The sequence below is a fragment of the Haematobia irritans genome, chromosome 1 (assembly GCF_050003625.1).
Source record: "Haematobia irritans isolate KBUSLIRL chromosome 1, ASM5000362v1, whole genome shotgun sequence".
NCBI lineage: Eukaryota > Metazoa > Arthropoda > Insecta > Diptera > Muscidae > Haematobia > Haematobia irritans.
The window spans coordinates 208,325,850-208,353,247 of NC_134397.1; the positions used below are offsets into that span (position 1 = coordinate 208,325,850).

Sequence of the window (27,398 nt, forward strand, 5' to 3'; positions counted from 1 at the left end):
AATACAGCCATGCTGAATAGATGTCTTCTATTCAGCAGTATTGCTGAATAGAAGTTTCCCTATGGAAACCCTTAGGTTAGGTTAGGTATAGTGGCAGCCCAATATTTCAGGCTCACATAGACTATTCAGTCCATTGTGATACCACAGTGGTGAACTTCTCTCTTATCACTGAGTGCTGCCCGATTTTATGTTAAGCTCAATGACAAGGGACCTCTTTTTTATAGCCGAGTCCGAACGGCGTTCCGCATTGCAGAAGCTTAGAAACCCGCAGAGATGTCACCAGCATTACTGAGGTGGGATAATCCACCGCTGAAAAACTTTTTGGTGTTTGGTCGAAACTGGGTCTGAACCCACGACCCTGTGTATGCAAGGCGGGCATGCTAACCATTGCATCACGGTGGCTCCTTATTCAGCAAGGTTGACTACAAGTTTTTCTATAGAAAAACTTTTTCAAAAAAGTTGATTTTTTTTTCGTTTTTCTATAGAAACCCTTGTTCAGCCTGACTGAATAAAAGTTATCCTATAGATAACCATATTGAGCTTCCCCGAATAAAATTTTTCGTATAGAAAGCCTTATTCAGCGAGGCTTAATATGAGTTTTTCCGTAGAAAATTTTAGTTTAGTTTTTTCCTCTGAATATAAGCTTTCGCGTAGAAAACTCTTTTCAACCAGATTGAGTAGAAGTTTTTCTTTCAGCCAGGATGAGTATAAGTTTTCCTACAGAAAAATTTTCTAAGCATCACTGAATAGGGGAGCCACCGTGGTGCAATGGTTAGCATGCCCGCCTTGCATACACAAGGTCGTGGGTTCGATTCCTGCTACGACCGAACACCAAAAAGTTTTTCGGCGGTGGATTATCCCACCTCAGTAATGCTGGTGACATTTCTGAGGGTTTCAAAGCTTCTCTAAGTGGTTTCACTGGAATGTGGAACGCCGTTCGGACTCGGCTATAAAAAGGAGGTCCCTTGTCATTGAGCTTAACATGGAATCGGGCAGCACTCAGTGATAAGAGAGAAGTTCACCACTGTGGTATCACAATGGACTGAATAGTCTAAGTCAGCCTGATACATCGGGCTACCACATAACCTAACCTAACCTAACCATCACTGAATAGAAGTCTTCCTACATACAACTTTATTCTGCGAGGCTTCGTACATAAGTCTTTATTCAGCCACACCCAATAAAAGTCTTCATACAGAAAATTTTATTCAGTCAGGCAGTTTTCCTAAAGAAAACTTTATTCAGCCAGGCTGAATACAGGCTTTCTAGCAGCAAATCTTATTCAGCCAGCCTGATAACAAGTTGTCTTATAGAAAATCGTTTCCAGTTAAGCTGAATATAAATTTGAGAAACTTATTCAGCCAGGTTGCATAAAATGTTTCTTATATAAAACCTTGAAATATTCATGTAGAATTGTTATACCATGCGCAACACTGTGGAACAGGGAATTATAAGTTAGTGCATATGTTTACAACACCCAGAAGGATACGAGATATACACATGGAGTCTTGGACAAAAATAGCCATGTCCGTCTGTCCGTGAACACATTTTTGGATTCAAAGTCTAGGTCGCAGTTTTAGTCCAATCGACTTCAAATTTGGCACAAGTATGTGTTTTGGCTCAGAATAGAACCCTATTGATTTTGGAAGAAATCGGTTCAGATTTAGATATAGCTCTCATATATATATTTCGACCGATATGGACTTATATGGCCCCAGAAGCCAGAGTTTTACACTAATTTGCTTAAAATTTTGCACAAGAAGAACAATTAGTAGTATAGTCAAGTGTGCCAAATTTTATTGAAATCGGTTCAGATTTAGATATAGATCCCATATATATCTTTCGCCCGATATGGACTAATACGGTCCCAGAAGCCAGAGTTTTACCCCAATTTGGTTGAAATTTTGCACTAGAAGTACAATTAGTAGTATAGTCAAGTGTGCCATATTTTATTGAAATCGGTTCAGATTTAGATATAGCTCCCATATACATCGTTCGCCCGATTTACACTTATGACCACAGAGGCCAATTTTTAACTCCGATTTAATTGAAATTTTGCACAGAGAGTAGAATTAGCATTGTAGCTATGCGTGTCAAATTTGGTTGAAATCGGTTCAGACTTAGGTATAGCTCCCATATATATGTTTTTCTGATTTCGACAAAAATGGTCAAAATACCAACATTTTCCTTGTAAAATCGCCACTGCTTAGTCGAAAAGTTGTAAAAATGACTCTAATTCTAATACATATATATCGAGTGATAGATCATAAATAAACTTTTGCGAAGTTTCCTTAACCCTAGACAGTCATCCTTCGTCAAAATGACGACGCGTAATTTCATTTTCGATCTAAAATGCATTTTAGTCCATTGGCAAATGATAAATTTAAGTTTTACTAAGTCAACCATTTTATGAATTTTTGTTTTATACTAATTAAAAACAAATTGAATAAGTAAATAAAGTCAATTTTGGTTCTCAGTTTTGCTCTGGATGCAAATTACAGCGTCTTGAAATAAGCTGTAGTCAAAATGACGAAGGATGACGTTAGTGTACAAAAAATAAGGATGACTTTCCAGGGTTAAAATTGCTTCAGATTTAAATGTTTCCCATATTTTTTACTAAAATTGTGTTCCACCCTAGTACATTAGCCAACTTAAATTTTGAGTCTATAGATTTTGTAAAAGTCTATCAAATTCTGTCCAAATCGAGTGATATTTAAATGTATGTATTTGGGACAAACCTTTATATATAGTCACCAACACATTTGACGGATGTGATATGGTATCGAAAATTTAGATCTACAAAGTAGTGCAGGGTATAATATAGTCGGCCCCGCCCGACTTTAGACTTTCCTTACTTGTTTTCTTCTGAATATATGCTGTCGTGTATTAATCTTTATGTGGCCAATGTGAATAGGAGTTTTTCATATTCATACAAAACTTTATTCAGCGAGACTGAAAAGAAAATCTTCCACGGAAATCCTTATTCAGCCAGGCTAATTAGAAGTTTTCCTATTGAAACTTCTATTCAGTCACGCTGAATAGAAGATATCGTATTGAAACCTTTATTCAAGCAAGTTGAGTCTTCCGATATAAAATTGTATTCAGCAAGGTTGAAAGAAGTCTTCCTACAGAAAACTTTATTCAGCCAGGCTGAATAGCAGAAAAAATTATTCAACTAGGAAGTTTTCCTAAAGACAACTTTATTCAACCAGCCTGAACGGATGTTTTTCTACAGAAAACCTTATTCAGCCACTCTGAATAGAAGTATTCCTATAGAAAACCTTATTCAGCCACTCTGAATAGAAGTATTCCTATAGAAAACCTTATTCAGCCACTCTGAAAAGAAGTTTGCCTATAGAAAACCTTATTCAGCCAGGCTGAATAGAAGTTTTCCTATAGAAAACCTTATTCAGCCAGGCTGAATAGCAGTTTTCCTATAGAAAACCTTATTCAGCCAGGCTGAATAGAAGTTTTCCTATAGAAAACCTTATTCAGCCAGGCTGAATATAAATTTTCCTAAAGAAACCCTTATTCAGCCAGGCTGAAAGAAATCTTCCTACAGAAAACTTTAGTCTTACTGCAGAAAACATTATTCAACCAGGAAGTTTTCATAAAGAAAACTTTATTCAGCCAGCCTGAATGGATGTTTTTCTACAGCCAAGCTGAATAGATGTTTTCCTTCAGAAAACCTTACTCAGCCACCCTGAATAGAAATTTTCCTATAAAAAAACCTTATTCAGCCAGGCTGAATGGAAGTTTTCCGAAAGAAAACTTTATTCAGCCAGGCTGAAAGAAATCTTCCTACTTAGGAAACTTTAGTCTTACTGCAGAAAACATTATTCAACCAGGAAGTTTTCATAAAGAAAACTTTATTCAGCCAGCCTGAATGGATGTTTTTCTACAGCCAAGCTGAATAGATGTTTTTTTTCCGAAAACCTTATTCAGCCACACTGAATATAATTTTTCCTATACAAAACCTTATTCAGCCAGGCTATATAGAAGTTTCCCTATAGAAACCAATATTCATCAAAGATGAAAAGTAGTTTTCCTATAAAAATTCTTATTCAGCCAGGCTGAAAACATCGTTCAGCCAGGTTGAACAGAAGTTTTACTATAACACCGTGGTGCAATGGTTAGCATACCCGCCTTGCATACACAAGGTCGTGGGTTCGACTCCTGCTTCGACCGAACACCAAAATATTTTTCAGCGGTGGATTATCCCACCTCAGTAATGCTGGTGACATTGCTGAGGGTTTCAAAACTTCTCTAAGTGGTTTCACTGCAATGTGGAACGCCGTTCGGACTCGGCTATAAAAAGGAGGTCCCCTGTCATTGAGCTTAACATGGAATCGGGAAGCACCCAGTGATAAGAGAGAAGTTCACCAATGTGGTATCACAATGGACTGCATAGTCTAAGTGATCCTGATACATCGGGCTGCCACCTAGCCTAACCTAACCTACTATAACAAAATTTTATTCAGCCGGGTTGAATAGATGCTTTGCTATAGAAATTGTTTTCAGCCAAATGAATAGAATCTATACTATAGAAACCTATATTCAGCCAGGCTGAAGGGAAGTTTTAGTATAAAAAAAACCTTATTCAGCCAGGTTGAAGAGAAGTTTTACTATTCAGCCAGGCATAATAGACGCACCCCCCTAGAAAACTTTATTCAGCCATTAGTTTTCATCTAGAAACCTTTATGCATCCCTACTGACTTCCACATAGAAACTTTTATTCAGCCAAACTGAACGGAATGACTCATATATGTTACTGCTATACATTCACCATAACTCCTTTTTTTCCACTGATGATGTCCCTAGCACTTTTGGTTTGCATGTTTGATTGTACAAATGTTTTTGTCGGATTGTAGTGCAGTTTACGAGTTGGAAGAAGTTTGTAAAAAAAGGCTGGAATTATAATTGCACCTGGGAGGATTATTTATCGTTATAATTGGATGAGTACTGTCTTTGTCAGTTCATATGTGGCGCGGACTGTGTAGTCATATTTGTGATCTAGCTAACTAAGCGATCGCTACGAGCTAATGATCACCATGTAGTGTGGCCATTCACTATGAGCAAAGATAATTGCATTTGTACACGCTCACAAAAAATCGCTTCTGTAACATATACTCCCAAACATATTTTGCTTCAAGCATATACATTTTTGGGTATTGCCCAAACATTTATATGTTTGATCTCTTCCAATATATAATATGTTTGAAAGCATATTGGTCTAAACAATATATGTTTGGGTAGTCTAAGTTCCAAACATTTTGTATTTTTGCATCCAAATTCAATAATGTTGTCTTCCAAAAAACAATATGTTATTATGTGACCATATAATATTTGGAAGCATTTTGCACCCAAAAATATTATATGCTTAAAAAAATTCTCCCAAACAATATTGTGCTCAAAATTTTATTTATTTATTTATATATTTACAATCATAATGAATTATGAAAATAAACAGGTAATATAGGTGCTAACAACATAGGTTTTCGACCTGAATGCTCAAAATTTTGTTTCTGCCTAATTGTATATTCTCCCACATCTTTCTCACTTCCACGAGATTTTTTAGTTCTTAGCACCTTTTTCTGTAATACAAACATTGTAGAAGAAATTATTCAATTTTATGATTTTTTTATTTTAATTTTACCTTTTGCCGGCCGGGGATTCGAACAGCGGACCACACAGTTTGTAAGGATCAAAGAAGTAGCTGATCAATTGCCCAAGGAAAAATAAAACAATAAAATGTTAATTTTGTAATAACAAGCAACAACCACCAACTTAATTCAATATCGCTCCAGATTAAATAGCGCTCCAAGCTACTAAACACATATATGTTTATAGGCTATTTCTAAATTAATATATGTTTGCATCCAAGCATATTATATTTACAAACATTTTATGTCCCAAACATAATATGTTCTAACATATTAACATATATGTCCCAAACATGTTATGCTAGTTTATGAACATTATATGCTTGCACTCAAAAATATTGTGTTTAAAAATTTGTGTTCCAAACATATAATGTTTATAGCCAAACATATGAAAAACAGTCTTTTTCAACCGTGTAGTACAAATATGGTCAATATAGTCCTAAAATTACTTGTTAATGACTTTTGCTCTACTACTACAAGAAATAAAAAAGAGAAAGGCACTATTTGGTTCAAATGAAAGGCGGTAAATTGAATGTATTTTTTTTTTTAGATAAAAAAGTTCTTGCTTTTTACTGGCTTTTCCATGTTAAGATGATGAATTTTGTTGTTTGTATTTTGAGGAATTTTAAATTTATGAGGGATGTTAACTTGGAAATTTGCAAACTAAAGATATTTCCTGATTTGGTTGCGCCTTAAAGCTCAGTTTGTTGTTAATATTTTTTGAAATGGAAGGAATGTAACATACATGGAGGGGTAAGTAATAGTTAATGCTGCGAATATCTTAAATTTAAACGTGTAGCGAAGAAAACGAATTAAAAACACAAAAATATATCTGGCTTAGATATCCTCGATCAGGGACATTTTCTGAGACAATATATTCGTGTTCCTATGCCTGATGTAATCACGTTACAGCCTTCAAGAATATCGTTAGCATCCTAAATTTTGGAACAGATTAGTTTTTTTTATACCCTCCACCATAGGATGGGCGTATATTAACTTTGTCATTCCGTTTGTAACACATCGAAATATTGCTCTAAGACCGCATAAAGTATATATATTCTGGGTCGTGGTGAAATTCTGAGTAGATCTGAGCATCTCCGTCCGTCTGTTGAAATCACGCTAACTCCCGAACGAAAGAAGTTATCGACTTGAAACTTGCCACAAGTAGTTGTTACTGATGTAGGTATTGCAAATGGGCCATATCGGTCCACGTTTACGTATAGCCCCCATATAAACGGACCCCCAAATTTTGGCTTGCGGGGACTCTAAGAGAAGCAAATTTCATCCGATATGGCTGAAATTTGGTACATGGTGTTAGTATATGGTATCTAATGACCATGCAAGAAATGGTCCATATCGGTCCATAATTATATATAGCCCCCATATAAACCGATCACCAGATTTGATCTCCGGAGCCTCTTGGAAGACCAAAATTTTTTTGATTCAGTTGAAAATTGGTAAGTGGTGTTAATATATGGCCTCAAACACCCATGCAAAAATTGGCAGAAATCGGTCCATAATTATATATAGCCCCCATATAAACCGATCCCCAGATTTGACCTCCCCCTTGGAGGAGCAAAATTCATCCGATTCGGTTGAAATTTGGTACGTGATGTTAGTATATTGTATCCAACAACCATGCAGTAATTGATTCATATCAGTCCATAATTATATATAGCCCCCATATAAACCGATCCCCAGATTTGACCTCCGGTGCCTTTTGGAGAAGCAAAATTCATCCCATCTGGTTGAAATTTGGTACGTGGTGGTAGTATATGATATTTAACAGCCATACCAAAAGTGGTCCATATCAGTCCATAATGATATATATAGCCCCCATATAAACCGATCCCGAGATTTGGAGCATCTCGGAGGAGCAAATTTCATCCGAGTCAGTTGAAATTTGCTACATTGTGCTAGTATATGGCCGTTAACAACCATACCTAAATAGGTTCATATCGGTCTATAGTTATATATAGACCTCAGATAAATCGATCCCAATCACACAAAAATTGGTCCATATCAATTTGATAATTGTATATAGCCCCCATATAAGCGATCCCAATATTTCAATTCTGGCTCTCTACCACGTATGGACTAACTCACAATTTAGAAAACGATGTTAAGAAGTTTTAAGATACCACAACCCAAGTAATTCGATTGTGGATGACAGTCTTTCGTAGAAGTTTCTACGCGATCCATGGTGGAGGGTACATAAGATTCGGCCTGGCCGAAATTACGGCCGTATACACTTGTTTTATTTTATTATTATTAAAAAAATGCATATAATTTACAATATATATATATATATATATATATATATATATATTATATGCCTCAGCGCCAAAAGCCATTGGGGAGGCTAGTTGGCAATGTTACACTTAGTATTCTTTTATTTCAATTTCAATAAGAAATAATAGTATATATATTTAATCAACAATAAATTCTAAGAGCAGTGTAGCTAGCTTCTGTAACATATACTCCCAAACATATTTTTCTTCAAGCATATACATTTTTGGGTATTGCCCAAACATTTATATGTTTGATCTCTACCAATATATAATATGTTTGAAAGCATATTGGTCTAAACAATATATGTTTGGGTAGTCTAAATTCCAAACATTTTGTATTTTTGCATCCAAATTCAATAATGTTGTCTTCCAAAAAACAATATGTTATTATGTGAACATATAATATGTTTGGAAGCATTTTGCACCCAAAAATATTATATGCTTAAAAAAAATTCTCCCAAACAATATTGTGCTCAAAATTTTATTTATTTATTTATATATTTACAATCATAATGAATTATGAAAATAAACAGGTAATATAGGTGCTAACAACATAGGTTTTCAACCTGAATGCTCAAAATTTTGTTTCTGCCTAATTGTATATTCCCCCACATCTTTCTCACTTCCACGAGATTTTTATACCCTCCACCATAGGATGGGGGGTATATTAACTTTGTCATTCCGTTTGTAACACATCGAAATATTGCTCTAAGACCTCATAAAGTATATATATTCTGGGTCGTGGTGAAATTCTGAGTCGATCTAAGCATGTCCGTCCGTCCGTCCGTCCGTCTGTTGAAATCACGCTAACTTCCGAACGAAACAAGCTATCGACTTGAAACTTGGCACAAGTAGTTGTTATTGATGTGGGTCTGATGGTATTGCAAATGGGCCATATCGGTCCACTTTTACGTATAGCCCCCATATAAAGGGACTCTCAGATTTGGCTTGTGGAGCCTCTAACAGAAGCATATTTCATCCGATCCGGCTGAAATTTGGTACATGGTGTTGGTATATGGTCTCTAACAACCATGCAAAAATTGGTCCACATCGATCCATAATTATATATAGCCCCCATATAAACTGATCCCCAGATTTGGCTTGCGGAGCCTCAAAGAGAAGCAAATTTCATCCGATCTTGCTGAAACTTGGTACATGTTGTTGGTATATGGTCTCTAACAACCATGCAAAAATTGGTCCACATCGATCCATAATTATATATAGCCCCCATATAAACTGATTACCAGATTTGGCTTGTGGAGCCTCTAACAGAAGCATATTTCATCCGATCCAGCTGAAATTTGGTACATGGTGTTGGTATGGTCTCTAACAATCGTGCAAAAATTGGTTCACATCGGTCCATAATTAGATATATCCCCCATATAAACCGATCACCAAATTTGGCTGGCGGAGCCTCAAAGAGAAGCAAATTTCATCCGATCCGCTTGAAATTTGGTATATAATGTTGGTATATGGTATCTAACAACCATGCAAAAACTAGTCCACATCGGTCCATAATTATATATAGCCCCCATATAAAACGTTCTCCAGATTTGACCACCGGAGCCTCTTGGAGGAGCAAAATTCATCCGATCCGGTTCAAATTTGGAACTTGGTGTTAGTATATGGTCGCTAACAACCATACCAAAATTGGTCAATATTGGTCTATAGTTATATATAGCCGATCTCCAATCACATAAAAATTGGTCCATATCGGTTCATAATCATGATTGCCACTCGAATCAAAAATAATTTACCAAAATTTTATTTCTATAGAAAAATTTTCAAAATTTTATTTCTACAGAAAATTTTGTCAAAATTTTATTTCTATAGAAAATTTTGTTAAAATTTTATTCGGTTCATAATCAAATTTTCATCATTGTCAAAATTTTATTTCTATAAAAAAATTTGGTTTAAATTTTATTCGGTTATAATCATGGTTGCCACTCGAGTCAAAAATAATCTACCAAAATTTTATTTCTATAGAAAATTTTGTCAGAATTTTATTTCTATAGAAAATTTTGTCAAAATTTTTTTCCTATAGAAAATTTTGTCAAAATTTTATTTCTATAGAAAGTTTTGTAAAAATTTTATTTCTATAGAAAATTTTTGTTAAAATTGCATTTCTATAGAAAATTTTGTCAAAATTGTATTTCTATAGCAAAATTAGTTAAAATTTTATTTCTATAGAAAAGTTTGTTAAAATTGTATTTCTGTAGAAAATTTTGTAAAAATTTTCTTTCTATAGAAAATTTTGTGAAAATTTTATTTCTGTAGAAAATTTTGTCAAACTGAATTATATACGTATTTGATTGATCTTTTTTGATTAAATATAAGCACGTATGGACTTACACACAATTTAGAAGACGGTGTTAGGAGGTTTTAAGATACCTTGCCATCGGCAAGCAACTTAAGTAATTCGATTGTGTTTAGAAGAAGTTTCTACGCAATCCATGGTGGAGGGTACATAAGCTTCGGCCTGGCCGAACTTGCGGCCGTACATACTTGTTTAGTTCTTAGCACCTTTTTCTGTAATACAAACATTGTAGAAGAAATTATTCAATTTTATGATTTTTTTTATTTTAATTTTACCTTTTGCCGGGCGGGGATTCGAACAGCGGACCACACAGTTTGTAAGGATCAAAGAAGTAGCTGATCAATTGCCCAAGGACAAATAAAATGTTAATTTTGTAATAACAAGCAACAACCACCAACTTAATTCAATATCGCTCCCTGTTAAATAGCGCTCCAAGCTACTAAACACATATATGTTTATAGGCTATTTCTAAATTAATATATGTTTGCATCCAAGCATATTATATTTACAAACATTTTATGTCCCAAACATAATATGTTCTAACATATTAACATATATGTCCCAAACATGTTATGCTAGTTTATGAACATTATATGCTTGCACTCAAAAATATTGTGTTCCAAACATATAATGTTTATAGCCAAACATATGAAAAACAGTCTTTTTCATCCGTGTACGAACTGAAGTTTTCACCAATTACCACTCATTTGGCAACCGTCTAACAGAACGCTCAAAACTTCCTATCCCATTTATCACAGCGGAGAACACAATTCGGGAGCAACTAGAAATCGTATTCTCCAGCTCCTGAACGTCTACTCACATTATATGCCGATCGTATTATCGAGATATTGTCATGCATATATCACAACAAGTAGATTGTAAATACTTTCTATCAATAAAAATATATGTATTAGTACATTAGACCAAGGGCGATACAAATTTGTGTTTTTATTCCGAAAGATTTATAGAGAGAAATACCATAGTTTTTATTGGATTGTATACCTTACATGGAATATTTGTTACACTCACCTGAACATTAAAATTGAAGATACAGTCTGGCTGTAAAGGACACGGTAATCCACATTTACAGGTACCCGATGACAATAAGTAATCCTTAATTTGAAATGGTGAACGCAATGTCACACCGGTTGGACTGTAAAGAGAGAGGGAGTGAAAAATTAATATGAGTTTAATAAAATAAGAAATAATTAAAAGTAAAACAAATAAAAGTGGAGAAAGGACACTCAAGTTAAACAATTATTAAACAGGTGCGTGTAAACATCCTTGCCACCCCCCACACACACACACACTTACATAGGGGAACACAAAGGGAGCAAGCAAAACAAAAAAAATATTACAATTTTTAATTAATTTGTTTGTGTTATCTCATGTCAAAGGTTAGACGACAACATTCCGACCATTGAATGTATGAAAACGTTTGACATGGCATGACAGTACAGCCTTAATAGATTTAGCACAAAAGATAAGGAGAAACTCAGAAGGCAGGCAGGCAGGCAAGCAAACGGATGCAGAATGTAAATTGGTATATTCTACGTCAGAGTGTGCTTATTCGTTGTAAAATTTTGTTCTAGCGTAACTTGCCATTTATTGTACAAAGCATGTCATGTTTTTTTCGCCAACATTCTTTAGCACAAGGTAACTCCTTACCAGGGGCACTTTTTTTTGTCTCTTGTGGCGTCAGCTTTGTGGGACAAATGTTTCTGTTTTTTTTTTATTTCACTTTATTGGTCCTTCGGTCTGTCTGCTAGACTGTTTTTACAATAACTTTTTTTGTGTTTGGGCTTGAACATATTCATGTCTATTAAAATTAATTACTTTGTCACATGGCGGTTAATTAAGTCTCAACGCACAAATCAACAATGGCGTCATTGCTCCGCAAGATAGCCTACATTGAAGCGCAATTTTATTTGTGCTCTGAGTCACACAAGGTAGCTCACCCAGACACTAAAGGCTATTCAACATGAAAGTGACAGATATTGTTTGTCTATGGGTGGTTTTGTAAATAGGGGCCAATATTCGAATGTGAAATATGTGATGCATGTAATCATTGTGATTTTCTACGGAGATATATAATTGCACAATAAAATACTCAAATTTTTCTTTTTATACCCTCCATCATAGGATGGGGGTATATTAATTTTGTCATTCCGTTTGTAACACATCGAAATATTGCTCTAAGACCCCATAAAGTATATATATATATTCTGGGTCGTGGTGAAATTCTGAGTCGATCTGAGCATGTCCGTCCGTCCGTCCGTCCGTCTGTTGAAATCACGCTAACTTCTGAACGAAACAAACTATCGACTTGAAACTTGGCACAAGTAGTTGTTATTGATGTAGATCGGATGGTATTGCAAATGCGCCATATCGATCCACTTTTACGTATAGCCCCCATATAAACGGACCCCCAAATTTGGCTTGCAGACCCTCTAAGAGAAGCAAATTTCATCCGATCTGACTGAAATTTGGCACATGGTGTTAGTATATGGTCTCTAACAACCATGCAAAAATTGGTCCACATCGGTCCATAATTACATATAGCCCCCATATAAACCGATCCCCCGATTTGGCTTGCGGAGCCTCTAAGAGAAGCAAATTTCATCCGATCCGGTTGAAATTTGGTACATGGTGTTAGTATATGGTCTCCAATGACCATGCAGAAATTGGTCCACATCGGTCCATAATTATATATAGCCCCCATATAAACCGATCGCCCGATTTGGCTTGCGGAGCCTCTAAGAGAAGCAAATTTCATACGATCCGGCAGAAATTTGGTACATGGTGTTAGTATATGGTCTCTAATGACCATGCAAAAATTGGTCCACATCGGTCCATAATTATATATAGCCCCCATATAAACCGATCACCAGATTCGATCTCCGGAGCCTCTTGGAAGACCAAAATTCAACTGCTTCAGTTGAAATTTGGTACGTGGTGTTAATATATGGCCTCAAACAACCATGCAAAAATTTGTCGAAATCGGTCAATAATTATATATAGGCCCCATATAAACCGATCCCTAGATTTGACCTCCGGAGCCCCTTGGAAGAGCAAAATTCATCCGATTCGTTTGAAATTTGGTACGTGATGTTAGTATATGGTATCCAACAACCATGCAGGAATTGGTTAATATCAGTCCATAATTATATATAGCCCCCATGTAAACCGATCCCCAGATTTGACCTCTGGTGCCTTTTGGAGAAGCAAAATTCATCCGATCTGGTTGAAATTTGGTACGTGGTGGTGGTATATGATATTTATTCATATGACCCCAGAGGACAAATTTTGTAGTCCGATTTAAGTGAAATTTTGCACAGTGAGTAGAATTAACATTTTATCTGTGCGTGGCAAATTCGGTTGAAATCGGTTCAGATTTAGATATAGCTCCCATATATATTTTTCGTCGTATTTACACTTATATGACCTCAGAGGTCAAATTTGTAATCCGATTTTAGTGAAATTTTGCACAGGGAGTAGAATTAGCATTTTATCTGTGCGTGGCAAATTCGTTTGAAATCGGTTCAGATTTAGATATACCACCCATATATATGTTTTTCTGATTCTGACGCTACTGCTAAGCCGAAAACTTTCAAATGACTCCAATTTTCTTATATTTCTAATAAATACCTATCGACCGATAAATCATGAATAGACTTTTGCAAAGTTGCCTAAAAATTGCTTCAGATTTAACATAAATGTTTCCCATATTTTTTTACTAACATTTTGTTCCACTTCAGAGCATTAGCCGACTTAAATACCAAGTCTATAAATTTTTTTAGGACTCTAACAAATATTGTTCAGATCGGGTCAGATTTAAATATATGTACTGGTATATGGGAACATATTTCTTTATATATAGCACCCAACACATTGGACGGATTTGATATGCTATCGAAAATATGGATCTACAAAGTGGTGCAGTGTAAAATATAGTCTGCCCCGCCCGACTTTAGACTTTCCTTACTTGTTTTATTTCAAATTGGTTAAAAACAGTTTAAGAATTCATAAAATGATACAAATTATTTAAATTTTGTCGAAGAAAAATGCTAAATCCAATCTGAAAAAATTGTGAATTTTTGAAAATATTTGAGGTCAAACGTTTCGAACAAGCGTTACAATTCATTAAAAATAGTAAAAAAAATATTTATTTCACAAAATGTCACAGAATTTTTTAATTTACATCCACAACATTGAATACGTATCACATCTAAAGAAGTGATGCAAATTCAGTTCACCGGCTGTCGACATGCCCATGTTAAATTCATCGCTTCTTCGTCAATTTTGCACCACTGCCGTATCCAAAAAGAACATTTTCATTAAATTTTTGGCGACGCTCTTTTCCTGGGTAGATAAAGCTTTCGATAAGGTTTGACATCTAGGTCTCATAACAAAACTCTACAACGATCTTCTAATAGAGTCATATAATACACGTCGACATTTTAGAGTAAAAAATAGAGTGCTTGCCACTGCAAATACTGAAATTGAAGCTACGTCAAAGCTTAGTAATGCTCCATCCAAAATTCAAAGTTGGATTCATAAATGAAGGATGAACATGGAAGCAAATCCTTTCGTATGACATTTACGAATAAACTTATTCCACTTATACCATTGTATTTAAACGATAAATTTATACAATTTGCAAATTCCGCAAAATATTTGGATAGATGGAAAGAGCATGTCAAGAAACTAACACACAGAGATCAAACATAAATTTCGTCAACTTTACTGGTTGTCAGTGGACGATAGTGGATAATATCGGTCAAGATTAAAAAACTTGTATATAATGAGGATACAACCCACGACCCTTTGTATGTGAGGCGGGCATTCTAACCATTGATCCAGGGTGGCCAACTAAATGTATGTTTCTGTTTAATAAAGTTCATTTACATCAGCTCGTGGACGCCCGAAACTATGCTATATAAATATAGCTGCTCGACTGTTTGCGTTGTTTGTGCGTTGACGGTTATAGTGATAATTTTCTGTTGATGACAATAACAGCTACGTAGCCCAGTGGATAGTGTGTTGGCTTACACACTGTATGGTCCGCGGTTCAATTGTTCGTCCAGACGAAATTTCTTCTACCCGGTTTGTATTACAAAAAAGGTGCTATGAATTAAAAAACCTCATGAAAGTGAGAAAGATGTGAGGGAAGATACAATAAGACAGAAAAGAAATTCTTTTCTTCCTTAAGAGAAAAGTAAATGGAAAACGGTATTTGTTTTTCTAAAATTTCGTTTGGGAGGAATGAATTGTTTTTTTGCGTGTAGAAGAGGCGGCCATCACGGTGGTTTAGGACCAACAAAGCTTGGTCAAAAATAAAATTCCGCACTATGTAGTGGCTAGTGTAGTCCGAAACTGACAAAACTGGTGTGTACAACAACGCATCACAAGTATTGCGTTTGTTGATGTTTCGTTGTAAAAATTTAATATTCCAATGCCACAAAGCCTAAATCAATTCTTTCGACATTGCACGAAACTTTTTGGAAAACAAATGTTTAACTTCAAGCTGAAAAAGCAGGGAAGAAATTAATAGACATTTTTAAAACATATATCAAACACGATTAAATAGGTTAAATTACTAAAAGTAAAGAAACTAAATGTAAATAATGAAAAGAACAATATGAGCCATACATTATAAATAATGAAAATGCAACAAAATGAAATGATCCCCCAACATGTATGCTGGGTTAGCATCAATAAGTACTCTAACTTCTAACTACACCATTTATTGTGTACGTTTTATGTTCGCATAATTGTTAAACATTTTATTCGGTTCGGTCTTCAGCATTTTGATGCAACAACAAAATGAATGCGAACAATTCTCTATGAGAATGTGACAATAAGTGTAACAACAACAACAGCAGCATGGTCATACCAAAAGCATCGAGCAGCAATTGTGGGTGCAAATGCTTTTTATTGGCATCATAAAAATAAAGCTGCCATTGACATTAAGGACTACGAATTGTTAGCGTAACCAACCTGGTATTAGGAACATTTGAGAAATATACAATTCTGCACATGTCATTTATGCCCTGTTATTGTTGTCATTATACGATACGATTCTATGACAAAATAATTTTAATATTCTTTTGTTTAAATGTAGTAAGGAGTAATGGAATTTCCCGGTAATGGTGTAAGTGTGTGGAAATTTTTCAATGTAAAACCATTTTTCAATGTAAAACCATCTTGTCCAATATCATTGGTGCAACTAAGAAACTTCTCTGGGGGTGCGAACCTATTCAAAAATTTTAAATAAAATTATTTTGCGTGATTAATAAAATTACAACTTCTCAATGTCAAATAATGTGACAGAAAATCTATCAAAAAAGTGTACCTACCTAGGTGAGCAAAGGCAGGAGCCTTTCTGGGAGTTAAACCCGCCATCGGGGCTCAGTAAAATATGTGCACATATAATTATCATATCTAGGAGATTGTAGGGTGGGTACTAATTTCGAGTTTAGCAGATAAAATAATCAGTAAAAGCAGAATAAAATTAAAACAAGTATATACGGCCGTAAGTTCGGCCAGACCGAATCTTATGTACCCTCCACCATGGATTGCGCAGAAACTTTTACGAAAAACTGTCATCCACAAATTTCAACTCACATGGTTGTTAAATATCATATACTACCACCACGTACCAAATTTCAACCAGATCGGATGAATTTAGCTTCTCCACAAGGCACCGGAGGTCAAATCTGGGGATCGGTTTATATGGGAGCTATATTTTATTATGGACTGATAGGAACCAATTCCTGTATGGTTGTTGGATACCCTATACTAACATCACGTACCAAATTTCAACCGAATGGAAGAATTTTGCTCTTCCAAGGTGCTCCGGAGGTCAAATCTGGGGATCGGTTTATACAGTGTTGCCAATTTGGTGCTTTTAGCACCAAATTTAGTGCCTTTTGATTTCTAAAAAGCACCAAATTGCCTTTTTGGTGCCTTTTCAAAAAAAGCACCAACTTGGTGCTTTCTGGCATTTTCATTTAGTGTTTGTTTAGTTTGGGTGTTAGTGGAATTGTGGATAAAGAAATTGAGTAGATGGATTCCAATTCCTTTAGTGTGTGTGGACTATATTTGTGGGTAGGTGGGCGGAACAACACTTGGAGAACCTTTGGATCTAGGAGTATTGTGGACGTTAGATCTTTGTCATAATTTCTCAGCATATGAGAAATTATGACATCACAGTGGTACAATTCAATAAAAAGGAGAAAATCAAGAGTTAGAGTTATGGAGATCTGGTTTATTATCTATGCTCACCGTTTGAGATTCAAAATTGAATTGAATTTTTTGTATGAATAAACCTACCAAGAAACATATTTTAAAGTTTATAATTCACAATAATATACTTGGGAAATTAATCGATAATTCACTTAAGACTTAAACTTGTATCAATAATTCACAATAATTCAATTAAATTTCAGAACAGATTTCATTTAAATGGTTATAAAACAATTAGATAAATAAAAAGGTTAAGTCTAAACTGTAGTTTAGACATGCTCCCGGCTCGTCTTCATTTTGGCGCTGAACATAAAACAGTCGCTAAGGCTCGTATAGCTTCTGATAAAATTTTCTGGTTTGGTGCTTGTTGGGTTGAGCTGTTGCTAGAAGCGTTGTTGTTATTGTTGTTGTGGTCAACCTCACGATTTTCGCTTCCATTGTTGTTGGTTGTTCTAGATTTCCGCTCGGCATAATTAGGATGCAACAAGGTGTTATGTGGCCTTCCACATTTTTTACACATGTTTCTTGAGCGACAATCACGGAATCTGTGGCTCCTAGCAAGACAATTAACGCAGTACACTTCACGCAGAACCCAGATATTGCGTTCCTTAGGGCTCATTTTTAAAAACTTGCGACAAACTTTAAGTGCGTGAAATTTATTGCACAGCTTGCACTTGTACACGTTCTGAGACCGTCGTTGCTGACGTATTGTGGATCTGAAATGCATGATATGTTATTAATATATGTAAGTGTTAATGAAAATAGTAGTGTAACGCATGAGATTGGATTTTTATAGTGGTTCAGTTTCATCAATGTCCTTATTAAAGGGCAAATAGCATAACTTTGCTATGGATCGAGTTATAATGCCTGTCGCAGTACGTATATCAGCAACGCGTACGTTAGAATCCGATCCTGGATGAGTTTTGACAATTCGGCCTAATTGCCATTCGTACGGTGGAAGTAGATCATCCATTATGACAACGAGGTCATCTACTTTGAAATTCGACATTGGGGATTTCCATTTATATCGCTTGTTCATAGTTCTCAAATACTCTTCTTTCCACCTAAGAGCGAATTGATGGTGAAGAGCTTTCAATTTGGTCCATTTATTTATCATAGATAATTTTGGAGCAATTAGTTCCGGCAGAGCAAGTAGAGGAGATCCTCTCAAAAAATGTCCTGGTGTTAAGGCTGTGAGATCGGAGGGATCCTCTGTCAAAGCCGAGATAGGTCGAGAGTTTAAGACCCCTTCTATTCGTGCTAGGATAGTAGAAAATTGCTCGAATGTGAATCTATGAGCGCCAGCAAGTTTCTTGAAATGAGTTTTGAAACTTTTAACTGCGGCTTCCCATAGACCTCCCATATGAGGTGCGTGGGGAGGTATGAATTTCCACTCAAAGCCGTGAAGTAAATACTTTTGCGAAATATCTTTGGCGGTTGTTTGAACAAATTGATTGAATTCACGAAGAAGAATTCTACTGGCTCCAACAAAATTGCGACCGTTGTCTGAGAAAACTCTGCAAGGGAGCCCTCGCCTCCCCACAAAACGAGCAAATGCAGCCTCAAATGCCGAGGACGATAAGTCACTGCATGCTTCTAAATGAATCGCTTTGGTACTGAAGCATACAAAAACACAGACATAGCCCTTGATAATGGGAGCTTTTCTGAGAGGGGAACTTTTAAGTTCAAATGGGCCAGCAAAGTCAACACCAGAGACATGGAATGGGGGCGAGAAATCGCATCGTTCTGGTGGCAAAGGAGCCATAATTTGAGAACGAGTTTTGTGTTTGTATATAATGCATGTCTTGCATTTGTGAATCACATTTTTAACACGAGATTTTAAGCGGGGAATATAGTATTCCGTTTGAACAAATCTGCACATTTGATTACATTCCCCATGGGCCAAAAATATATGCAAGTGAGATAAATAGAGCCGACAGAAATGGGAATTGCCAGGAAGGATTATTGGATATCGTTCTTTGTAAGGTAGGGACGAATTGGATAAGCGACCGTTTGATCTCATAATTAATTCTGAGTCCAAGAACGGATTTAATGTTAGTAGACTGCTCTTATGTGGCATTGGTTTGGATTGACGTAAACTTTCATATTCAAATTTGTAATGTTGTTGCTGAGCCAGTGAGATCAACCGAGTTTTAGTAAATAGAATCTCTTTTTGAGAAAGGTTTGGGGTACGGGCGCTTTCATTATTTTTAAATTTGGCATTGGAGCGGTGAAAAAAGCGGAAAATATATGAGATAACACGTAATGCTCTCGAGTATGAGGAAAACCGAGATGTCAAATCAATTTGCTCAGCGATAGCCTGATGAGATGCTATTACGTTTTCTTTTAAGTCCGGAATTATTGGGTTTCTCGATGGCCAAGTGGATTCAGGGTTTGTAAGCCATGATGGACCATTCCACCAAAGAGTATTCGATACAAGATCTCGCGGCTTACAACCACGAGTGCCAAGATCGGCTGGATTGTCTCGAGTAGATATGTATCTCCACTTGGCATCTGGGACGAGTGTATGTATCTGGGATGTACGGTTAGCTACATACGTTTCCCAGGTGTGTGGTGGTTTTGATAACCAACCGAGTACTATAGACGCATCTGCCCATAGGTTCACAGACTCAATGTTGTCGTTAAATATTTGTCGAACGTACTTAACGAGATGGGATAGTAGCAAAGCCCCATTTAATTCTAATCTAGGCAACGAAATTGTCTTGAGAGGAGCTACTTTGCTTTTTGCAACGAAAAGATTCGAAAACACAGTAGAGGTGGATGTTTGAAATCTGAGATAAACGCATGCACAGAAAGCACTTTTGGAAGCATCACAAAACCCATGTATTTGAACCGTATCACTTGGCATAAATTGAATCCAACGCGGTATTTCTATTGTACTTAATTGAGCTAAGTCATTTACAAATTCATTCCATGTGTGAAGAGAATCAGGGGATACCTCATCATCCCAACCAGATTTTTCGAGCCAGAGTTGCTGCATGAATATCTTTGCTCTAATTATCACAGGTGTTATCCATCCTGCTGGGTCAAAAAGTTGAGCAACCTGGGAAAGTACGAGACGCTTTGTGGTAGCTTTTTGTGTTATGGTAGGAGTGATGGAATAAGAGAATTTGTCACTTAAAGCATTCCATCTAACTCCAAGAGTCTTTGTTGAGCTAGACTCAGAGAACCTCAACAAATCTAAATCGTATAAGTCCTCGGGAGGGAGATGGGTGAGCAATTTTGGATCATTAGCAGTAATTTTTTTTAAAGGAAATCCTGCGGAACTGAGTACTTTAATAAGATCCTTCTGAGACTCAATGGTCTCCTCAATCGAATACCCTCCAGACAAAATATCATCGACATATGTTTCTTCTTTCAATATCCTAGAAACGTTGGGGAACTCATGCTCAGAATCAGAAGCGAGTTGTAGTAAGGTGCGTATCGCGAGAAAAGGTGCGCAGTTAACCCCGAATGTTACTGTGTTCAGTGCATAATCCAGAACTGGCCCCTTTGGATCCTTTTGAAATAAAATCCGTTGATACGCCCTATCATCGGGATGTATCTTTATCTGTCGATACATTTTTTGGATGTCTCCACCGAATACATATCTATACTTCCTCCAATTAAGAATTACGGAAACGAGATCATTTTGGAGTGTGGGACCTTGATGGAGCACATCATTGAGCGAAAGTCCCGATTTGGACTTACGGGATGCATTAAAAACTATCCTAACTTTCGTGGATTTATGTTCCGGACGAACGACCGCATGGTGTGGAAGATAAAATGAATAAAATTTCCCTTGAGCGCATATCTCTTGGGAGGAAGTTTCTTCCATGTGATTTAAAGAGATGTATTCCTCAAGGATAGAGTTATACTGATATTGGAGCTCGGGATCTTTCACTAATGTTCTTCCCATTCTCGCATATTGGCCAAGCGAAATGAATCTGGATGAACCAAGAGCTAGACTGTCTGGGAATTCCTTTTTAAAGGGAAGCCTCACAACATAACGACCATCATTGTCACGACTGGTTGTGGCAGAATAAAATTCTTCACAATATTTATCTGAGTCCGATATCTCGAGGACTGATGGGACCTCCTCAATTTCCCAGAACTTTCTAAGTGCAATACTTAAGGAATCCGATTCAAGAGAGACGACTTTTGTTGTGAAAGCTTGAACGTTTTCAGTTGGCATGGGACCACTGAGAACCCATCCAAAAATTGTGTTATAAGCAGAAGCAAAACCGTAAACATCCTTTTTAATACCGTCTATATTAATAAAGCGCTCAGAATCATTACCAAGAATAAGATCTATTTGAGACGAGACATAAAAATTAGGGTCAGCTAAATCGAGTTGAAGTAGCTCTGGACAATTGGGAATCTCGAAAGACACAGCGGGTAACTTTCTAGTAACTTTGGGTAGAATGATGGCACTAATTGAAAATTTAACATTGTGTTTTTGAGCATAGAGGACTAAGTCACATTCTTTGTCTGAAAACTGAGTCGTTCCTCCAATTCCACCGATTTCAAATCGAGATTTCCGGAATGGAATATTTAGAAGAGTTCTGATTCTTTCAGATAAAAAAGTTCTCTGAGAGCCTGGGTCAATTAAGGCTCTTATAGTGAACAATTCGCCTCTATGGTATACTTGGACTAAGGCAGTCCGTAATAAAATGGTCTCACTGTTTTGGCAGAAATTCGCATCCACACGAGTGTAAGCCTCTTTCGATGTTGAAGGGATAGGGCAGTTAGGATTGCTCTTAGTATTATCTCGTTCAGTCATTTCAGTATTCACTGCGCTAGAATTTTGTGCATGACTGTTCGAATTTCCCAAATGTAAAAGACTATGGTGAGTTTTCTTGCAAGTAAGACATACACGCTTACTTTTGCATTTCGCCTTCAAATGAGATGCGGAGAGACAATTATTGCAGAGTTTATTCTTAAAAACAAAATCGATACGCTCTTGGGGTGAAAATTTCCGAAAATCCGGGCACAAGCGAATGCTATGATCTAAACCACACAGAGAACAATTCTGATGTAACTTTTCTTGGGAAGTGTATGATTGTATTTTACTCGAATTGTGTTGGAAACTTTTTGAGTTTGAGTCATTTTGAATCTTCGAAGTTTTAAAGCTAGATATGCGCTCGACAACCTCGAATCGGTTGATCAAAAATTCATCCATTTGGGACCAACTGGGTAGCTCACGATGAGATTTTAGAGACTGTTCCCATTGCGATATAGTCTCTTCTGGCAGTTTCGTAGATACCAGATATATCAGCATGGGATCCCAAGTTTCGACGCTAACATTTAGGGAGCCCAATGTGCAAAGACAGTCTTTCACTGTAGAATGTATTCTTTGCAGGGATTCGCTACTTTCCGTTGTGGCTACGGGAATATTGAATAATATTTTCAGTTGGTTGTCAACCAAAACTCGTTTATTCTCATAACGAGTTTTTAAAGAATTCCAAGCTAAAATGAAATTTTCGTCGCATAAGGAATAACGTTTTACTATTGCACCAGCGCTACCTTTGGTTTTATTTCTTAAGTGGTAGAGCTTTTGAGCTGGTGTAAGCTTCGGGTGGTTGACATATACGGCCGTGAACATGTCACGAAAAGATGGCCATTCTTCATAACTACCCTTGAAAACCTCTGTATCACACGGGGGAACCTTTATGCACACTTCTGTGCTGTTATGATTGGAATTTTGAGGTTCTGAATTTCTTTCAGGAAGCAGCGTCAACCGAGTGTTCATGCGAGGTGCAGTGTTAATAGACATTCGTAAAATATCTAAAATTTGCGCCCGAGTTTCGTAGTATGCCTCAGAGCAAATATTGAGATTAACTTTGGCATTTTGTTTTAGTTCCTTGGATACCAGTGACTCGGAGGATAACATCAGAGTTTCATACTCATGTTGCACTTTCCGCCACCGATCCCCTAAGTCGTCAAGCTTGACTTCCAGTAGGGAATCTGTCTGGTCAGCAATATCCGAACTCTCGAAAGAAGAACAAAAGTCTGTTAGTTGAGTGCACACAAAAGCAAATTTTTCAAAAACGGGAGAGGACTTCACCACACTCCCTCCTGCCTGTAACTTCTCGGAAATATTTAAGTCAGTCGGGTTCGACATATTTATGAAAATTCGAAAAAGAAATGGTTTGGAGACAACCTTAGACAAAAAGCGTTTACACTTGCAATTTTAGTGACGTCTTTCAGAACGGGAAATTGCTGCAATTGGTTTGAACGATAAACTATTTTCCCCTTTTGGAAAATTATATTCGTATATAAAATCCTCAAACTTATGGAAAATCACAAATGAAGATACGATTTTTCAATAAAATCCTCAGATCAAAATTCACAATGCATGGATCTGGTAATTGAATTTTCCGATTACTAATAAGTGTTCCAATCAAACAAAACAACAAAAAATACCCCAAATTAAGTTTTCACTTCTACCTTAAGGTATTTGAAAATGTGAGAAAATTCAAATTATTAAAAAAATGCGATTGAACCAAATTAATTCCAAGATATGAAAATTATTGTCTTGATTAAAAAATGGTGAGCATCGAAGAGGTGTATGATACTATTTTAGCGGACAAATGTTTTGGAATTCTAAATTTTCGAGGTGCTATAAATCCGTTGACAATTTACAGCTTGAGGTTAATTGTAAACCTTGTAAAATTCGCACGTATAGAAATAATCATATGATGGTAAGAAATTTAGTTCCTAGGTAAATTATAAACCATTATTTGAAATTTTGTGTTTGCCATATTCTAGTAAAAATATAGCAGCGAGTTATTTGTAAACTCTGAAAATTGACAGTAAACAATGACTTCGTTAGGCCATCTGCCAGCATAAAATGAAACCAATATAACTCAGAGCAACATGAGAGTATAATAACACTCGTTTGTTTCAAACAGATAATTCTTTGTGAACATGTTTTGCCGTACGTTTCAACAAAATGTATATCCAATATATATACTGGGATCAAAGAGCATAAATCCGGAAAATATCTGCTACGTAGTAAATAAATTCTTTACTCAAGTGATTTGAATTTTTTTTTTCTTTTTTATTCAATTTTTCCCGCGAAAAACGTGTAAGCACTGTTATACATACAACAATGGTATACAACCCATAATTTAGTATCCTTATTTGTATTAAAGAAATTTGTTTTCTCATACGAATTCAATGAGTTTGTGCTTTGACGAAATATCTAATAGACTTTATATCAAGTTACATCCACTATTGGGATCCACAAAATTATTGGAAAATCAGATTTAGTGTGTGTAAAATCATATAGGAAATATTATTCAAAATGTTGCTATTTAATTCGTTGTTATTTAAATATGTTGTAAATTAAATAAAATATACCATTTAAATTATAGTTATTTAATCGTTAGTAAATTAGTGTTATGGTTGTGAACATATCTCAAATTTATTTTCATTATCGGAGCGAATTTTTTGTTTATGTGTATCCAATATGTGAGAGTTTTTTGTTCGAGAGTGCATTGACGTTATTGGTTATTAAATAACGCAGATTTAAATTTTTCCGCGATTATAATTTTTCGTATTTGCCAATACTCTGGGTCCAAATATAATTACTTCAGACCTTTATACAAATCCATAAATTTTGAAGTAAATTTAATTTTTTACCTTGGCTTTGGGCATGAGACACTGTCTTTCACAAACGTTGGCTTAAATGTGCGACTAGATATTTTTGTGCATCAAAGTACTGTGCCAGTATAACACTTTTCAGCTTGTGACTGGAGTGCATTAGGCCTATGATCTCTCTGACTCTCGCACAGTATGTCGAGATGGTATAAATGTCAATATAGTACGAGTTAGAAAGTACTAAAATATTAGCTACTGTATGTTAGTAAATGTAAGGAAATATTACCTTAATACTTGTTTAAGGATTCATAAAAGATGCAAGAATTTATTTCCCGAACCGAACAATCGATTTTTAATATTACTTACGCGAAATCCAATGTTTATTATAATAATTTTTCCGGTTTTCACTTGTATTTTTTTTTTTCTTAACAATCAACCACTGTTTGCACTTGAAAAATATAAATTGCTCATAGAGTTAAATGAATTTGTGTTTCATAAACGAAAATGCTTTGATAATTTTTGAATTCTGAAATATTTGAGATCTTCTTTCCCATATACTGCTGCTACAATTCTCTTTATCTCACTGGTTTTTCATATGTGTGTTATGAGTCAAACTCATTCCACTCATTCATTCGCTTTTGTCACTCTTCTTCTTTCTCACAATATCATTCGCATTCTACTCTCTTTCATAGCAAACCAAATATAAACTCTTAACTCAAGAGAGATTATCATGGTAAAGAATTTCGACACAAAAAATGGAATGACGAAACAAAATGTGAAAGTGTGTAAACTAAGAGAATGTAGAATTGGAATATATAGAGGGAAGAAATGTAAAATGTGTATAAGCGTTGCAATATATTTTTTTTTACCAATTTTAACGGTAGTTTGATACTGTGAAAAAAAAAATGAAAAGAATATTGCAGGAGAATTGACGATTTTGCATTTACTTATTGTTGCATTTATGTAACTGTAATTCCACTTTTTCCTTTTTCGATTTGTTTAAAATTTTCTGAATTTTGTCTTTGAAAGTGCAAATAATGTTTCACTTCGATTTTTAGAATATATGATTTTGAGGATGTGTGAAATTTAGTTTTACTTTTTTTTTGTTTTTGTTGTTGTTTTTTTTTTTTAGGTGCTTTGGCTAGGAAAATAGATTTTTAAATGCCTTTCGGAAATATAAAATGAGAAATTTAGAAGAAAATATATGAACTCGTAGAATATGAAATATGTGCAATTTTCGAAGAAATTTGTGCAATATAGCCATTAAGATAAAAATGCTTCAGAATTAGGTTATTTTGATAAGAAATTAGGGCAATTTAGTATAAGAAAAATGTGCAATTTTCGAAGAAATTCGTGCAAAATAGCCATTGAGATAAAAGAACTTTAGAATTGGGTTATTTCAACAAGAAATTAGGCAATTTAGTATAAGAAATATGTGCAATTTAACAAAACATAAATTTGTGCAATGTACGATTAAGGGATTTTTATCTAATGCATGACAGGAATGAGATTTCTTTGCATATTAACCATTATTACTTTTAAATCACTAATTCCGACAAAATTTCTGTTTTCACTTGTAGATCATTTATGCAAAATTTAGTTGTACACATCATTAACAATCCCGTTTTACGTTTTTACTGTATGATGTACGAAAAGTTTAGTATTATAAGCCTTTTTATTATATTTTGCCACGTTTGCGAATTTACACTAGTTTTCCTCGAAATTGTTCAAATTTCTGTCATTTATTTATTTTCGGATAACGAGTTTTAATTTATTAAGCGGTTAAGCGGTACGTATCATGTGCATCGATCATCGTCCAAGCTCGACTAATGAGAAAGGTTTTTTCTATTTGTACTTTACCTTCTGTTCTCCTCACTATTGGTTGTTGATTGCCTGCGCTGGTTTGAGAATCCTCTCCTCGAGTGGACCATGTTTAGTTTGGGTGTTAGTGGAATTGTGGATAAAGAAATTGAGTAGATGGATTCCAATTCCTTTAGTGTGTGTGGACTATATTTGTGGGTAGGTGGGCGGAACAACACTTGGAGAACCTTTGGATCTAGGAGTATTGTGGACGTTAGATCTTTGTCATAATTTCTCAGCATATGAGAAATTATGACATCACAGTGGTACAATTCAATAAAAAGGAGAAAATCAAGAGTTAGAGTTATGGAGATCTGGTTTATTATCTATGCTCACCGTTTGAGATTCAAAATTGAATTGAATTTTTTGTATGAATAAACCTACCAAGAAACATATTTTAAAGTTTATAATTCA

At 35.5% G+C, this 27,398-nt stretch overlaps 2 protein-coding genes across 4 annotated transcripts in view; both read right to left on the reverse strand.

Moving 5' to 3' along the window:
* sba (six-banded) overlaps positions 1–27,398 on the reverse strand; it is an 832,225-nt gene that overhangs the window by 602,910 nt on the left and 201,917 nt on the right. For all 3 annotated transcript variants that reach the window (XM_075292683.1, XM_075292682.1, XM_075292684.1), the window contains exon 3: positions 11,301–11,424. In XM_075292683.1, coding sequence (XP_075148798.1) covers positions 11,301–11,424 — 124 coding nt within the window. The remainder of the gene's footprint in view (positions 1–11,300; positions 11,425–27,398) is intronic.
* On the reverse strand, positions 17,521–27,226 carry LOC142219877 (uncharacterized). Its single transcript, XM_075288645.1, has 2 exons — positions 26,985–27,226; positions 17,521–18,235 (listed from the first exon to the last, which is right to left on the reverse strand). The coding sequence occupies exons 1-2, from the start codon at positions 27,224–27,226 to the stop codon at positions 17,812–17,814; spliced, it is 666 nt and encodes a 221-aa protein (XP_075144760.1). The 3' UTR covers positions 17,521–17,811.

Coding starts and splice junctions, on each gene's coding strand:
- LOC142219877 (XM_075288645.1), bottom strand. CDS start 27,226: ATGCTGAGAAATTATGACAAAGATCTAACGTCCACAATACTCCTAGAT. Junction 18,236..26,984: donor AATAGTGAGGAGAACAGAAG/GTAAAGTACAAA, acceptor CATGCATTTCAG/ATCCACAATACGTCAGCAAC.